At 35.4% G+C, this 17,785-nt stretch overlaps 1 protein-coding gene across 1 annotated transcript in view; it reads left to right on the top strand.

Moving 5' to 3' along the window:
* The window catches only part of UNC13C (unc-13 homolog C), a 613,702-nt gene extending 596,998 nt beyond the window's left edge, over positions 1 to 16,704 (top strand). Inside the window, exons 34-36 of the mRNA XM_032593636.1 lie at positions 9,038 to 9,130; positions 11,575 to 11,734; positions 14,867 to 16,704. Of these exons, the coding sequence (XP_032449527.1) occupies positions 9,038 to 9,130; positions 11,575 to 11,734; positions 14,867 to 15,152 (539 nt within the window). The 3' untranslated portion in view covers positions 15,153 to 16,704. The remainder of the gene's footprint in view (positions 1 to 9,037; positions 9,131 to 11,574; positions 11,735 to 14,866) is intronic.
* Positions 16,705 to 17,785: the final 1,081 nt, after the last annotated feature.

Here is a 17,785-nt window from a genome sequence, read left to right as displayed (position 1 = left end):
TCCAAAACAATTTTTTTTTCCAAAACAATTCTAAAAGGCTACCCGGCTAGCACAGTGACTTAATTCAAAGATTTGACACTTATTTCAAAACTTATTAATCACTGATGAATTTCACAGCGACACACTTCAGCATGTTTTAGCTATGGAAACTCACTGAAGTAAAGCAGGAATATATTTCGATCAGTAATAAGTTTAAAGATAAAGCACAAAGATCTAAGAAACCATATTGTTCCAAGAAGCAAAATTAATTTAAATATACATTTGAATGATTACTATGAAGTTTAATGGGTAAAATACTGGGGAGTTTAAAATAAAAAGTTACCAATGCAAGCTAAATACTATCACATAAAAACATATAATCTTACATACACATTTGCTATCCATCTATGTAGTATGGTGTTTATCTTTCATTTCACATCTTTACTGCATTTTAGTTCAGCAAGATTTTAAATGCCATAAAACAAAACAAAACAAAACAAAACAAAACAAAAAACAAAACACCAAGACAGAGTTTGCTGTTTCCTTTTTGACGTGACAGAGCTGGGAGGGAAGAAAAGAAGCTATTTAATAAGCATGGGATATACTGTACCCTATTAGCCAGAGATCTGAAATCAAATCCCAATTTTTCCATTTAGTGATTTGGACAAGGAACACCTAGGCCCCAGTTTTACTATCTGTAAAATATATACATTACCTGTATCTAATATCAAAGCAAGATCTTATACCTAAAGCACTTAATACAATGTCTGCCAAACATAAATGGTTATATATTATAACCATTATAATTACCCATTATAATTATCATGAACTTCGTCAAATATATATTAAACACTGTGGAATTAATGAGCAAAGAACAGGGAATAAACAGGAGGAAAGCCCAGGAAGGGGTAAGAGAAGGATACAGGTTCAAGTCAATAAGTCACTTCCTGGTTTATTCAACCCCCATCTTTTTTTTTTTAAAAAAAAACATATCCTAAAGGTTTTATTTACCATCTTTTATCTACCATCTTTATTTACCATCTTTGATGATGTCTAACAACTTAAGGGAAGTAGGCTACTCTCCCACCTGGAGTCACAAACCTGCCAGCTCTGATATTCAACTGTGACATTGCCAGAATGGATGTCCCTCATGAAGTCCTCATGCCCCTCCCCCTTTGAGAGTTCCACCCAAAATCCATGGGAACAGATTCAACCCCGCCTCTGAGAGGGTTAGGCGGTTTGGCTAACATATAGGAGTCACTTGAAAAGCTATAATATTTTTCATCTAATATTTTACAAGATGCTTACTGAGGACATAGGGGTAATTATCAACTTAAAATATCACATGAATCATCATTATTAAATGTTTACAGTATTATTTATTCCCTCCCAGAATATGCAAAAACTATGGAGGATGAGAAGCTACCTCTTTTAGAGTTGTAATGGTATATCATAATCTGATAGTAATTAGGATCTTTTATCCTCAAAAGCTGCTCTTCTAAAAAGGACTTCAAATAAAGCAAGCAGTTCTTTCATCCTCCACCATGCCAATGTTTATTCACATAAGCTGTACTCATTCCTGAAGTGGAAAGCTTGGTAATCATGACCTACTAATGTTGGTGACAAAGGACACATTTCAGAAGCCCAGGTGTTGGTTTGAGACACAATCGTCTAATTCCTATGGATTTTGAATAGTCAGGATTATGTAACAGGCATAGCCTGTATTTAAATTCTCATTCAGTGCTCATAAAAATTGTTAAATAAATGAATAAAAACCACCATATTAGGTAATTTTTATATTCCGTTCCATGGGAAATGGGATCTCTTATATGCTGCCTTTCCCTCTTTGAGAAATAACTGCCTGATCAATATATATTTTCTTCAACTTGAAAATGCTTTTGTTTAATTCCTTTCTTTTATCCTGGGATAGGCAATCAACAGATTTCACTGAGTACAAGTGCTAGACAATCAGATTCAAGGCTATAGCAAACCAAACCTGCCAGATGGGAGGAAAAGTGTATTGCAAAGTATAACACACATGTAACTTACATCTCACTTAAGTAAGCAACTTCTATAGTTTCAGCACCTGCAAAAGTAGTAAGTGAATCAATTCAACCATATGTACACAGTCCCCACTTTACTGAGCAAACTGCAACTCTGCAAAGCAATTTTGCTAATTAATTGGGAAAATTGGGATTTATTCATAAGTTCTGAAAACATTTTGTCAAAAGACACAAAACCTTTTACTGTCAGTTATAAATGTATAGGAAAATGAATAGTAGAACACTTAATACACTGTAATTGGAAATACTAGAAACATTGAGAATTAAAGTGTTTTATTTCTTTTTAAGATCTTATCAAGACTAGTTTGAATAAATATCACTAGTCTTATCAAGACTAGTGAGAACTAGTTTCTTTTCACCACGTGCCTCGGTGGAATGTCCTCCTCCTTCCAAAGTCCGGATCCATTACTGATCATTTATCCTTTCTACTTGCAATGTCATAACATCCCAGAGTTCCTTTAATATGAAGTTTTTCCTCTAGTGTCACTTCCACCCGGACATCTTCATCTCCTTGTTCATTTATGTCATTAAGTTCACTTTCACTGAGTTCCCAGCTGCTTCTCTAGTCTCCCCATTGGTGGTAGTGTCAACATTCCCAAGCTCTGTAATCTTGTTAAGTAACTCGTTTACATTCTATGCAAATTCCACTCCAGGGTTACCACTTTTTCTTTCTTTGCTGCACTTTTATCTTTGCTGTCCGGATTCCCTCTTTTGATCATCCATGTTTGTAAAATATGACATGGGTTTATCACTGGGAATCAAGGCAGCAACACACCTACACCCCTTGCTGTGTGTAAACTGAATGGATGAACACTACCAGACTTTTTTTTTTTTTAATTTTTTTTAACGTTTTTTTTTTATTTATTTTTGAGACAGAGACAGAGCATGAACGGGGGAGGGGCAGAGAGAGAGGGAGACACAGAATCGGAAGCAGGCTCCAGGCTCTGAGCCATCAGCCCAGAGCCCGACGTGGGGTTGGAACTCACAGACCGCGAGATCGTGACCTGAGCTGAAGTCGGCCGCCTAACCGACTGAGCCACCCAGGCGCCCCGAACACTACCAGACTTTGAAAGAAGCAACGTAGTTGATTACTGATGACAGATCTGTTATTTATGTTGTGATTTGTGGACTAAAATACTAGCAAGAATATTTGTTCCTTATGCAGTGATACACATTTTCTATACCATGGGAGCTGAAATCTGAACCTGTTTGTTGGGAGAGGGAGGTTATTTAAACCCTGGGAAATGAAATCTGGGCATATCACACTGCAAAGTGAGGACTGCTTCCACATTTAATCAAGGAATTGGTCATTAGTACCTATCAAAAGAATACCATAAATTTATTATATAATTGGAGATAAAAGGTATGAATTATTCATAGAGGTTTCCTGCCCCTATGGAATGTAGTTAGGAAGGAAAAAATCTGCATAATTAACTACATTACCAGGTATAACCTGGTTGCTAGGGAGTGGTATCAACACCTGGCCATGGATGCAGGACATGGAGTCCTAAAGTGACAATCGTGAATAGCCTAACTATTAAAGCAATAATGGCAATAATGAAAAACCCTTTTAAACTAGTTCCTTCCTAATTCCATTTGTTTAGGGCTGTGACACTAATGTGACACTTGTATTTTTCATGCGTATGTTTGACTTAACTGAGCAGTAAATTTCACATTTTGTGTAAGAAAAGGAAATGTGTATTTTTAGAGTTTAGTAAATGTTTCCACCCAGGCAGTTTCACAGAAGTGTTCAGGTACTGCTGAGTATATAATTATGATTTTTATTATTATTTTTCTTCCCAATGCAACTGTCCCTATCTCCTTAGGAAACACACACACACACACACACACACACACAGCATGTACAAGAAGACTGAAGAAAAGCAGTTTGTAAAAGGGGATAACTTGTATCTGTGCATTTAAACAGTACCTTTTAAGAGGTTTTAGGCAAGTTTCTTAAGCTGTTGTTTTAAAAGAGTATAAAAATTTTCCTCCAAATAAGGACAGCAGACAGAAACCCAGTTTCCTTGCTAGAATTTTCTATTTTCTACCATAGAAATCTCTCAAATTCTATAACAACACAATTAAAGACTTTAAATTACTTGGTGATTAGAAACTCAGACAAAGAAATGACACCTCCTGTTGAGTGCTTTGATGGAAGGCTTTTGCACTTACAAATACATTAAATCAGTAACTTGCCTGACCATCCCAGCCACTGCTGCATCACTGCTCTAGAATACATAGAAGATGATCCGTAAAAGTTTTAACCACAAACCCAGACACTGATCGGGCTCTGATCCTTAGTGAAACAAGAGGCAAATATGCAACTTGGATGAATTTTCCATGTTGCTCAGAGGCCTTTTCTCATCGACTGTGATTTCAACAATAGTGAAAAAAACAGACAAAAAATTTTATTTATCACGAAAACTCATTTCACCAGATTCTCGGTTAATAAAACATTTCACATTATAAAGAGGGAATTTTCCCTATTAGACATTTGAGGGCTCTACATATCTGGTATCTCTATTCTATTCAACCCAGAAAGTCTTAGTGAAGAAAGGAGAATTCCAAAGTTTTTGGGCAGAATGTCCATCACTCTGGAGTTCTTTACTTAGAGTCCTTGATCTAGATAATCATAATATACATGGATTTTTTTCCATAATTTTTGTATGTGGGCATTATGCATGCATCTTCAAGGAATTTAACAACTTTGAAATATTCTCTTATTAAGAATTGAATTATTATCATAATAAACTTGAAACCATTTACTAGCAGCTGTTAAATGCAAGACTCAATATAGTCTATATACATTTTTTAATTATCTTTTTAACCTCACCGCAATGCTGCCAGGTAAGTGGTTTTATCCCTGCTTTAAAAATAAGAAAATGAAAGTCCATGGAATTTTAATTAAGTGTTATCTCAGTGACTGAGAGCATCTTCATAATCAAAGCAGTCTGATTCCATTGCCCAGGATTTTATACTATTTGAGGAAATCACAATTGCAGATTATTTATAGGACAAAAAATGAAAATATTTTTGTAGTAGAGGTGTTTGGACAGGGCTTCATAAGATAATGGATAAAGGGTATTCCCAACATGTGGTTTGTCTTGGTGAAAACATGAAGAAAGTTTTCAAGAATTAGGCTCATGAGAACAGCATGGACCAACAACACAGATTAACTAAAAGATCATCATAAGCATCCTAGGAGGGGTGCCTGGGTAGCTCAGCTAAGTGTCTGACTCTTGATTTCAGCTCAGGTCATGATCTTAATGGTTTGTAAGTTCAAACCCCACATGGCGTTCTGCACTGACAGTGCAGGACCCGCTTGGGATTCTCTCCCTCTCTCTCCCCCTCCCCTGCTCACATGTAGTCTCTCTCTCTCAAAATAAATTAAAAAAAAAAAAGCATCCTAGGAAAGCACTGGGTTTTTAGGACTCGATACATGGTACAGTGAAAAGTAGGCATGAGTCTTTCCACAGAGAATGTAGTGATGAGAATGATCCATCTTTTACTCAAATGAGAAGAATTATTTCTAAAAATAAATCTGATTGTGCCACTCATGGCCAAAAACTTAAGAGACTTCCATATGTGTGCTCATGCTATCTCCTTTAGCCCCTTTGTCTAAAAGATGAATTTCAACTCAGCCTTCAGGACCCTCCTTCAGGATTTTCTCCCTTGTAAAATCCATAACAATAATAGTGGTTAAGTAGTGTCTTTATTTTAAGCTCTACTCCTCCTCCCAAAGACTGTCTCATTGTTCCACAAAACAAACTATTGGGAAAATACCAGAAGCATTTTCATTTAAATTATGAGCAAATCAAAAACGTTAACTCTGTTAACCAAAGTCCCAGCAGGAACTGAGGGACTGAGGTTAACTGAGATTTTTTGGAAAGGATTTAATAAAGAAAGTATGTAGAAAGGTATGGGCAAGGGATATAAAGAAACCAAAAGGAATAGTGAACTATTGAACTACTCCTTGCATTAACAGTAACAAGAGAGGAAGCAGCAGCTAGAACCAGGAAAAATATTGTCACATAGTGAGAGCAGATGGAGGGGAACTGTGATATTTGGTTGTGGGATTTCGCCAGCACAAGGTGAACCCACAGGAAGGAGACTAAAGAAAAAAATACCTGAACTCTCTTCCCTCCTTTTCATGTCTTGCCAGCACTTCCCATTGGCCAGACCCAAATAGACACTATGGTGTAGAGACATCAGTGAAATTGTCAGCCTCTGAGGGCAGAGGGCAGTGTGGAGAAGGGTGGAAAATGAATTTGGAGAGTCAAATGAAAGTTGACAAGCACATCTACTTTTAACATTATCATGGAACCGTGAATTTAAAGAGATAGTCCTGGCACACTCTGTGGCTGGTTGTCCCCCCATTTTGGTCAGGTCATACTGTCTGCTAAGGAAACCACTAATTCAAAAATGAAATGACCAGCTTGCTAGAACTTCCTAGGTTTAGGAGTATTTGTCTTGGAGTTTTCTTCCCTTTACCAGGTAAAGAAAGCATTTCTTATCCTCCCCTCCCTTTCTTTGTTTCAATCCTTTTATTATCAGAGGAATGGGATGGGCGGGGGCAGGGAGTGAAGTCCTTGTGGTGAACTAGATCTTAGCAGGTCCTGTTGAGAGGTTCTGGACTGAAAGTGATTCTCTGAAGGTAGAAATTGGAAGTCTCTTAGAACTTTTATTTCCATCTTTGGTCATTAGCCCTTTATTTTTACAAAAAGTTAAGATTCTGTTAATCTCATATATTGCATATGAGAGGATAAATTGTTAAGATCTCTATGGGATAGTTCATGGATTGGAAGAACAAGTATTATATGCATACTACACAAAGCAATCTAATGATTTAATGCAATCTCCATCAAAATACCAACAGCATTTTTCACAGAACTAGAATAATCCTAAAATGTATATGGAATCACAAAAGACCCTGAATAGCCAAAACAATCTTGAAAAAGAAGAACAAAACTGGAGGCATCATAATCCCAGATTTCAAGATATACTACTAAGCTATAGTCATCTTAACAGTATGGCACTAGAACAAAAATAAACACATAGATCAATGGAAAAGAATAGAAAACCCAGAAATAAACCACAGCTATATGGTCAATATTTGACAAAGCAGAAAGAATATCCAATGGGAAAAAGACAATTACTTCAACAAATGGTGTTGGAAACACTGGACAGCTACATGCAAAAGAATAAAATGAGACCACTTTCTTATACAATATACAAAAGTAAACTCAAAATGGATTAAAGACCTACATGTGTGACCCGAAACTGTAAACATCCTAGAAGACAGCACAGGCAGTAATTGCTCTGATGTTGACTCTATTAACATTTTTCCAAATATGTCTCCTGGGGCAAGGGAAAGAAAGCCAAAATAAACTATCAGGACTACACCATAATAAAAATTTCTTCAGAGTGAAGGAAATAATCAACAAAACGCAAGAGCAAGCTAGTAAATGGGAGAAGATATTTGCAAATGTCATAGCTGATAAAGGGTTAGTACCCAAAATATATAAAGAACTTACACAACTCAATACCAAAAGATAATAATAATAATCCAATTAAAAAATGAGAAGAGGGGCGCCTGGGTGGCGCAGTCGGTTAAGTGTCCGACTTCAGCCAGGTCACGATCTCGCGGTCCGGGAGTCTGAGCCCCGCGTCAGGCTCTGGGCTGATGGCTCAGAGCCTGGAGCCTGTTTCCGATTCTGTGTCTCCCTCTCTCTCTGCCCCTCCCCCGTTCATGCTCTGTCTCTCTCTGTCCCAAAAATAAATAAAAAACGTTGAAAAAAATAAAAAAATAAAAAATAAAAAAAAATGAGAAGATATGAATAGACATTTTCCCAAAGAAGACATATAAACTTATGAATAATAAGTATTCTTTATAGTTTGGTTATAATAGCAAAAGATTGGAAACCAAATTATGTTTCACTAAATTATGTTATATTCATATAATGGAATAAAGGTCAAACATTATTTTAAATGTTTTAAATATTTTAATGTTTTAATTATTTGTAAACCTTTCAGTGATTTATTTTCATGCAAGTACTCATTGAACAATTACATCATAGTTAGTGCTGTAATATCCGAGGGTATATTAAAGAACAAAGGATAGCTTTATACATACTGAAATGGAATCATCTTAATAACATAGTTTTAGGTGAAAAAATAGGGGTAATCCTAAGGATAGAACATGTGCTCCTATTTGTGGGGAAAAATATGTATGTTCACACATGTTAATAGATGTGTATATATTAAGAGGTTGGTGTTATTATCCCTTTTTTACAAATAAAAAAACAGACTGGAGAAAGTGTCACATTCTGATCAGCGAATCAGTAGTGATATAATTATGATTTGAATTCAAATGTACCTGACACCAAATCACAGGCACTTTCCAGTACAGCATGTTAACCCTTCACTAACCTTTACCAGGGGAGATAGACTATGCGTTTTTATTCCATGAATAGACCTTGCAAATATACATTATAGAATTTATCACACTATATTGCAGCAATGTGTTCATAGGTTGGTCTCTCCTGGACTGCTTCGGACTTCATGAAAGCAGGTGTTCTACAGAGCCATCTTGGTGGCCCCAGTGCTTTGGCATGGCATTTTGTAGAAAAGCTCTTACAGGAATGAAAAGCAATAATACATCTTTGTCCATAAGCAACAAACAGAGCTTAATTAAGTGCTTAGTAAGGCAACTGCAAGTTCTTTTAATGGTAATACTACTATACTAACAAGGTATCTTATGATATCTGTGGACCATATGAAAGTTTAGCTCAGTGGGCTCAAAATGATTATACCAAAGCCTCACATCTCCATAGCAAGTTAGTGAACATTTATCAATACCTATTATGTGCTATTAATGAAAAGAACCATTCATTTCCATGAACACACTTTAAAGTCCCTAATGCAGAAAATGTGCATGTCTATTATTAAAGTAGCCTGAAAGTTCAAGCCAGTAAATATCTGTTTGTTTGCAGGTCACCCCTCCAAAGATTCAGTGGGTCAGATTTCTGTTCATGTGGACATCACCACTACCCCAGGAACTGGAGAGCATAAAGTCACTGTAAAAGGTATATATTGAGTCCAGATACATCAGTCTAGTAGATTTTAACCTTTGTAATAATATAAAAAATACAATTTTTTCTGAGATTTATTTTTAAAAATATTTAATGATTTTAGGACATGCTCACAATTTTTTCCTGAAACCAGAACTTTTGATCTAAAACTGAAAAAAATCAATGGCACAGATATTTAGCCTATATTATCTGAAATATCTAAATGGTTTAAATACACTGTTGATTACATGTCAAAACTATATACATTGAACATTGTCTCTAGTTGATGCTAGAATATACATTGAAGATTGCTGCTATGGTTGGCTCCTTAACCTGTGAAATTTTGTATGTTAGGTCAGTTTATGCTTACTGATGAGGTTTTGGGGAGATGGGGGTTTGTGGGGTCCAGAGGCAAAGACCAAGAAAGAATTCTTGAAGAGGTCTTTGGTGTAAAAAGGTGATTTTATTAAAGCACAAGGACAGGGCCTATGGGCAGAAAGAGCTGCACTGCAAGTGTGGGGGTGATCTTTTTATGGAGTTGGGGGAGATAAAGTCAAGTAGGAGTTTCCAAAGAGACTTTCACATGCTAAAGACTTACTGCAGGCCTGGCTATTGTCAAGCTAAGGTTGTTTTTCCCTCTAGCAAGGCATTAACATTAAGACAGTAGGGAGTTCCTAGACTTGGGCCTATTGATGGGATTGCATTTTTCTGGTTAACTAGTGGAGATGCCCATCAGTTTAACCATTTGTGGGTTTTTTTTGTTTTGGATTGTTTGTTTGTTTGTTTGTTTGTTTATGTCCTTTCTTGTTTTGGTGTAGCTGGGAGTGTCCAGGAATGTCATACGTGTCCCACCTGGGGAAGGGGTTCTGTTAGCCTGCACTTTGCCCTCGACTTTCCTCAAGCTCCCTCATCATTACTATTCATTCACATTACTTACCTATTTACTTCTTTTTCTACGTGATTTCCAAAACTGTTTTTTTTGTTTTTTGTTTTTTGTTTTTAATGACTAGCTCAGTCTATTGGTTTTACACTGCAAAAATACAATCTGAACGCTGGGTCATTTTTAAGGTGAAATTTAATGGTTAATATTTTGCTCAATAGAACCATATTCTCTATTTTATATCATTATAGACTTAGTCACATTATCCACCTTACTAAGAACCATGTCCTTCTAAACACATTTAAAACTGCATTACCTAGTGTATGTTTGCATTATAAAAGTAACACTGCTATAGTCTATAAAAGATTATGTACGGTATTGGTAAGTGGGAATGCCTACCTACACATGTCTTTAAATATTTTTCAAAAATATTTTGACTCTATTTATCAAATGCCCAAAGTTTTATGAAGCTTCTACTTAACTATTTTAATTATAATATACTTTTTTAAAAGATTTTCAAAGGATGAACAAAAGTATACATATGAGAATCTACACTGAAGAATTATGATGCCTGAAATTAGGAAACAGCCATAACATTTACAATAGGTGACTGGTTAAATACAGAATGGAATATCCATATAGTTAATTGGAACATATATAATTAACGAGAAAGCTATCCATGATAGACTTTAAATATATATATGTATTACATGAATATATAAACTATAAAATATTATAATATATATGTATACATATATGTATACATATATATACATATATGTATACATATATATACACACACACACACACACACACACACATATATATATGACTATATTACATTGATCCCATTCTGTATATAAAGTAATTAAATACTGAAAGTATACGTACCAATGTATTAAGTCATTTACTCTTACTGATAAAATTATAGACTTTATCTTTTTTTTTTTTTAATTTTTTTTTCAACGTTTATTTATTTTTGGGACAGAGAGAGACAGAGCATGAACAGGCGAGGGGCAGAGAGAGAGGGAGACACAGAATCGGAAGCAGGTTCCAGGCTCTGAGCCATCAGCCCAGAGCCCGACGCGGGGCTCGAACTCACGGACCGCGAGATCGTGACCTGAAGTCGGACGCTTAACCGACTGCGCCACCCAGGCGCCCCATAGACTTTATCTTAAACTATTTTTTATTTTCTGTATATTTTCTAGGTAGTTCATGAACATGTCTTCATTTTTCATATGAAAAACATCACATTTTTACTTAACCAATAGAGCTTAATTAACTGAGAGGAATGATAACATTTCAGTAGTAACAAATGACAGTTGAATTACAACTAACTTTTTACCATACCAATGCCACACAGCTTAGAGCTTAAAGCTAAATCAAGTACATTCCAGAGAGCAAATTGTTTGTTCTTCAAGGATATTTTCTTATCAATGGAGTAAGGGCACTATCAAGTTCAAGTTATGGTTTGATACATCATTTTTTTAAAAGTTTACTCTGAGGACCAAAGGGGAGGCTAAGATTCCACACATTTGTTTGCTAACATTTAATATTCCTTTCCTCTTTTGGTTTTTAGTGATTGCTATTAATGATCTTAACTGGCAGACCACTGCAATGTTCAGGCCCTTTGTGGAAGTTTGTATACTGGGACCCAACCTTGGAGATAAGAAGAGAAAACAAGGCACAAAGACAAAAAGCAACACATGGTCACCCAAGTACAATGAAACATTTCAATTGTAAGTCCTCACCCGACTCATCTATTCAGCCAGGCAATAGCTATTGTACATCTTAAACGTATTGAGGGGTTTAGGGTGGGAATGGCACTGGGCTTTGCTAAGGAAAGCAAAACGTATAGTTTTAAGTATTCCTGTTGATCTCTCATCCCTGGCAAATTAAGACAGCTATGATTTTACTTTCCTCCCACTGCTCAACAGCTGTTCAGTGTCTCCATGCATCAGGCCAAATTCTAGGAGTTTGGTATATATAACAGGAGGTCTCTGTTCTCATGGAAGTTACTCTCTAGAAGTGACGAACACATGGTAAACAAATCACAAATAAACAAAAAGTTATCACTTGATAGTGACTACTACATAGAGAATTGAAACAGGCTGATGTAATAGATTGGTTGATTGGGTGCTTAGATTGGATGTTTGCAAAAGCCCCTCTGAGCATGTGGTGTTTAAATTAAAACTTGTAGGGGGAAAAAGAAAGAACCAATCATGCAAGGATGTGGGTTGAGAGCATCTCAGGCCAAACACAATTGCTAGTGCAGAGACTAAGGTGGGAGCACACCTGGCATATTTAAGAAATAGTATATGGTAGGCAAGGGAATGAGATGAAATGAGTTTGAAGACTTGACCAGAGTACAGGGACACAGGACTTTGCAGTCAGGGTAAAGAAGACTAGATTACATTACAAGTTTAATAGGAGGCCTTGAAGAATTTTTAGATAAGAAAATGAATGATCTCATTTATATCTTTAAATGATTATTCTGTTTGCTGTATAAAAATAATAATTATAGGGAAACAAGACCAAACATGTGAAGAGAAGTTCGAAGTCTATTGCAGTAGTTCTGGCAAGAGGTAATACTGACCCACCAGATGGTAGTAGGAAAGTGAAGTAAATAGTAGAGAGATGGAAAGAAGAGGAAAGATTCTAGGTATGTACTGGAAGTAGAATCTATAGAACTTCCAGTCGACTCGAGGTAGCACATGAAAGAAAGAATATATGATTAGGTTCCTGAAAACATTTAATTTAGGATAATTCAAGATAGTCTTATTACAAGGGAATTTACTAGGATATGAGAATGGAAGGGCTATAAGCAATAGTGATGTAATCTGAGGCCAGGAGTGGCCAGGTTATTCCCCCTACTGTACGTGAAGGAGAGGAAGACTGGTTACTAAAACTGGGAAACCAAAAATTTCCTATGTCATCAGCCACCTCAAAAAGAGTAATGGCCTTCTAGGGATGGACAGTATCCTAGAGGCAGCATCAAACAAAAGGAGCCAGGGAAATAGACTCTGACCTTATTCTCATCATTACTTCTGATTTCCTGAAGTGCCTTCCTTGTGGCCAAAACCAACTAGAAGCCTCAGTATGAAGAAACTTCATTGATATAATCCTTACAGGTCAGCATTCTATTGCAAAGTACAACGAGAAGGATGAAAAATATATCCAGTTGAGGCAAATGCAAGTATCTGGCACTGAATGAAATCAAAGATGACCTCTAGGTTTTTTGCATAAGCAGTGGATAGACAGTGATTTACTGAGATGAGGGAATCAGGACAAGAGATGAGGAGATCAAGTACTGTTTTAAGTCTACTAATTTGAAAATGCCTGTAGTACATTCCAGAAGAGGTATCACATATATTGTTGGATACAACTTGAGAATCATCTGCATGTAGATGTAATTGCATGAATCTAGATGAGCTGAGCTACAATCAAAGAGAGGACACCGCACCAAACCTTGGGGTTTACATACACATGCACACATGCTTACCGAAATACTTTCTCACTGGTTTGGTCCTCTTTGCTTGTTTGTTTCACATTCTTAGTTTCCCAGAGACTTTTCAGCACACTGAATTCTGAATACTAAACTCTGTTACCACTCATTAAACTTAGCTAACCTACCACATCTATTAAAAAATGGCTCTAATAGATTAATCATATCCATAATACTTCCTAATAAACCAGCTCACAAGATTCCACATATCTATCTCTCTAAATTATATGCAAATTTTGATTAAATTAAGTTTCTAGGAATTACTTGAATCACACGACATTCAGATATAACACTGTGAGGTACCAAGACCATGATTCCGGGAAAAAGACAGCATTATGATACATTTTAATTCTTCAGAAGATCTGGTTCCTATCATATTCTGCACTTCTATACTTACTCATCAGGCTTCCAGTTTCTTTCACATTATTTCGGTTGTGTCTAAAGTACATACACACTTCAGTTATCAGTGTTGCCAAGAAACAAAAGTTTGACTCTGCAAATGTTTGATCTAAAAAAAGTCACCTAGAAAAGGAAGGGATTTGGAAGCTTCTACTGCTGAGGAACAGATGTGCATTCATTAGAAAGTCAAGGATATCTGAGAATGAAGTAAAATAAGGGGCAGGGGAGGATTATTCTCAGTGTATTACCTCTCAGCCTTCTTCATTATGTTCAGTTCTGCACTGCCAAGTTGTTATCAGTGGAGGACACCCTCAGCCCCACACTTGACAGGTGTCTAACTGTTGCCATCAGAAAGAACTGGCATTGAAGCATCACGCTCCACTGGAACTGATTTACTCTGGAGATTTGTATCTAATTTGGCATCTTGTGAATAATCTTGTTGTCTGTGTTAGCTTGATAGTCTGTGTTGTTTATTCCCCAGAGAAAAGGCTCCTAGATATAATAGTATATCCAGGAGCCTGAGGTAAAGAAAAGAAAATATAACTCATGTTGAAATGGCATAGAAATTCTTGCAAGAACTACCCTTTACCTTGGCCAAGCCCCCTAGTAACCCCATCCTACCCCTCTATCAGTGAGAAGACCATGCCTCCAAGAATTAAGTATAACAGATTTTAATTAAAGTTTATATTAATATGTTCAATATCAAGATAGTAAAGTATATTCATACTGACTTCCTATTTTTATCTAGGGAAAGAAATTTTTAAATTAGACTGCTAAGTAATATCTATGTAAAAACAATCTACATAAAATGTAAATGATATTTACATCAGAATTAAAACACCATGATACTCTATTTGCCAAATACTATTCTGAGGAATGTATAAAATTTTCAACAATATTTAGAACCTTATTGATCCCTAGGTGAAGTAAAATTTTTGCTCAAAATTCTCTTTTTTAATCCACATAGCATTCTAGGTAATGAAAACCGGCCAGGGGCTTATGAACTTCATCTATCAGTTAAAGATTACTGCTTTGCCCGAGAAGACAGAATTATCGGAATGACGGTAATTCGGCTACAGAACATAGCAGAAAAAGGAAGCTACGGGGCATGGTATCCCCTTCTGAAAAATGTCTCCCTGGATGAAACTGGTTTGACTATCCTTAGAATACTCTCTCAGAGGACCAACGATGACGTGGCTAAAGAATTTGTAAGACTGAAATCTGAAACAAGATCTGCTGAAGAGACTGCTTAAACAAATACTGCAAGATATCATCTTCAAGAATTCATAAACTATAACTGTTTGACTACTGCATGCATGTGCAAATACATGGGAATGTTTAATAGTTCACTATGTTTCAGTGTTTGCCAGTACTCAGTGTCCACAAAGTATGTGGAAAACTTGCTGAGCTTTTTATACCAATTCTGGTCTTTGGGAAATAAATGTTCCATGAAGTGCCAAAATTATGATGTAAAGTGAAATATCCAGCATATCTTTTAAAATGTTTCATTTCATTACCAGTTCTCATCCTTTAAACATACTAAAACACAACTAGGTGTTTTGTTTTGTTTTGGTTTTGGTTTGTCCATTGTCTTTTAAATTAGCTTATATTGCCCATAGATCAGAAGGCATTTGTTACCCACATTCTGTTTTATTTAGACTTACCTCATTGTAGATGTCATACAAAGAACTTTTTCTATCATAACTAGAAATACAGTCACTTCTAGAAAGTGTTTGTAATTTTATAGTTGCAGATCTATTGTGATGATTTTTGCATACAAATTAAAATAGAAAAGGTGGGAAATATTTTATGCTGACCAGTTTCCAACCTTTCTGAAATATCACTGTGAAGAAATGCTATTAAAGCAAACTTATACAAAGCGATGCTAAATAGAGTTTGTTAACAATGTTTGATATATTGACAAAACTTTGTTCTTTAAAACTGCCAAGGTCACATCACATTTGTAAAAAAGGTAAGTTGATGCATTTGCCATCTAGCACTATGTCTTGGCTTTACCAAATTTCATTCTTTAGAAAGTCATTGGATTAAGGGTTTAGAAATGCAATGGAAGGTTTGTTTCTTCAAATTACCTATAATAAGTAACTATACTGTTAGTGTTTTCCCTCTGACAGTTATGACTATCTCCTTATTTATTTAGCACTATAATCATTTAATTGCTTTTTTCTGTTTAAAACTAGTCAACAATTTGTACTGAATGCAGCATTACTATATATTGCACTGGAGCAAAAATACATGTCTTCATCTATTTAATGAAAAATGTAAAATAAGGTCTGAAGAAATTGCTTATAATTTTGTAATTTATGTTATTTATGAGCACAAAGGCATAAGATACAATAAGAAAACAACTTAGTACAGCTTGGTACATAAAAAATAACTAGATTGGATTTTCATTATGAAATAGTTTATGAATATTTGCATTTTCTGTGTTTTTATGGTTTGACTTTTTAGAGTCTGTATCTAAATACTTGGCTGTACAACAGTACTTCGTAATTGTACTTATGGTCATAACTGTTAGTGGATAACATACACATGCAGAAACAAGAATCTGTTACAATGATTGTGTTTTGTGAATAAGCTGGTCTGATATGCTAAGGACAGAAATGAATAGTATCATGACTCTCAGAACCATTCTGTTACTGGATGTGAAAACACATACGGGAGACATCCACTATTTCATGTTAAATTGTTAGGCAATTGCTTTGTTAATGACTTCTTCAAACGCATAGTACAATACTATCCTCTGGCATATGCATTAATAAATGGATGTTTATTGAACACACATAACACTGTTGTATTTTCTGCCTTTTTATTTCATTTATACAGAATAATTTCATTCCTTAGGAAGAAAAACCCCAGACCCTTTTTGCTGGATATAACATAACACTTTTCACATTATATGGTTCTACTCTCTCATTAAAATTTGAGAAACTTTTTCCAGGAGTTGTATTCATGGGAACAGCTACATATTACAAGATCATGACACTGAAAATAAGGAAAAACTTAGGTATCTATCTACCTCCGTGTCTCCGAATATTGTTAAGTCCCATGAGAAGAATACAACATCCAACATAAAAACAAGCCACATTCTTAAAAACTTATTATAAACTGTTTTATTATTTTGAATGATTAATTCTAGATTAATCTTACAGTGATTTTACAGAACACTGACCTGAGCTTTTCAGGAGTGCACTGTTATAAAGCACGATACTCCTGAAGAAATGGCAGTCTGAGTTCGTATGGATCACTTTAAAAAATTATGAGCTTATTATTTTTCCCTAGTATTTGTTTAATTGAACCTATTCATTCTGTCTTTTAAAAATATATACATATATATCAAATGCTAATGGTGACATTGTGAATTGAGTCTATTTATTAATACACAAAGTACAGGTAGTAATTTAGAAATAGTTCTAAATTCTGCAGGCTTTGTTGTTTCTCCCAAAACACCAAGCCTGTTGTGTTTACATACCCAAAAACACTGAAGTTCTTAGCGACCACTGTCAACTGTAGGATCCATTAAAATGTGTGGCAATTTATTTTTCTTATTGTAGATAAGAGACAAAGCTCTGTTACTCATCTACAGTTAAACTTCACATTAGAAGTTCTTAAAGAAAGACATGAAAATCAAATTTGGCCAAAATGAAGTACTTAAAACCATAACAGAGCACTTACTATTTAAAGGAGTTCTGATGAATGATCATTTAAGTAATCAGATGTCCCCATCACTACCTGCTCTAATTCATCTCTTTCTAGGATAATTTATATATTGAATTTCCCTTAAATGAGGTACATTTATAAATGACAATTCTAGCTTAATGTTTTTCATCTGGCCTTTTTTAAAAAAATGTTTGATGCGAGCATTATT

This window comes from Lynx canadensis, chromosome B3, assembly GCF_007474595.2.
Source record: "Lynx canadensis isolate LIC74 chromosome B3, mLynCan4.pri.v2, whole genome shotgun sequence".
NCBI lineage: Eukaryota > Metazoa > Chordata > Mammalia > Carnivora > Felidae > Lynx > Lynx canadensis.
This window is presented reverse-complemented; position numbering and strand designations above follow the sequence as displayed.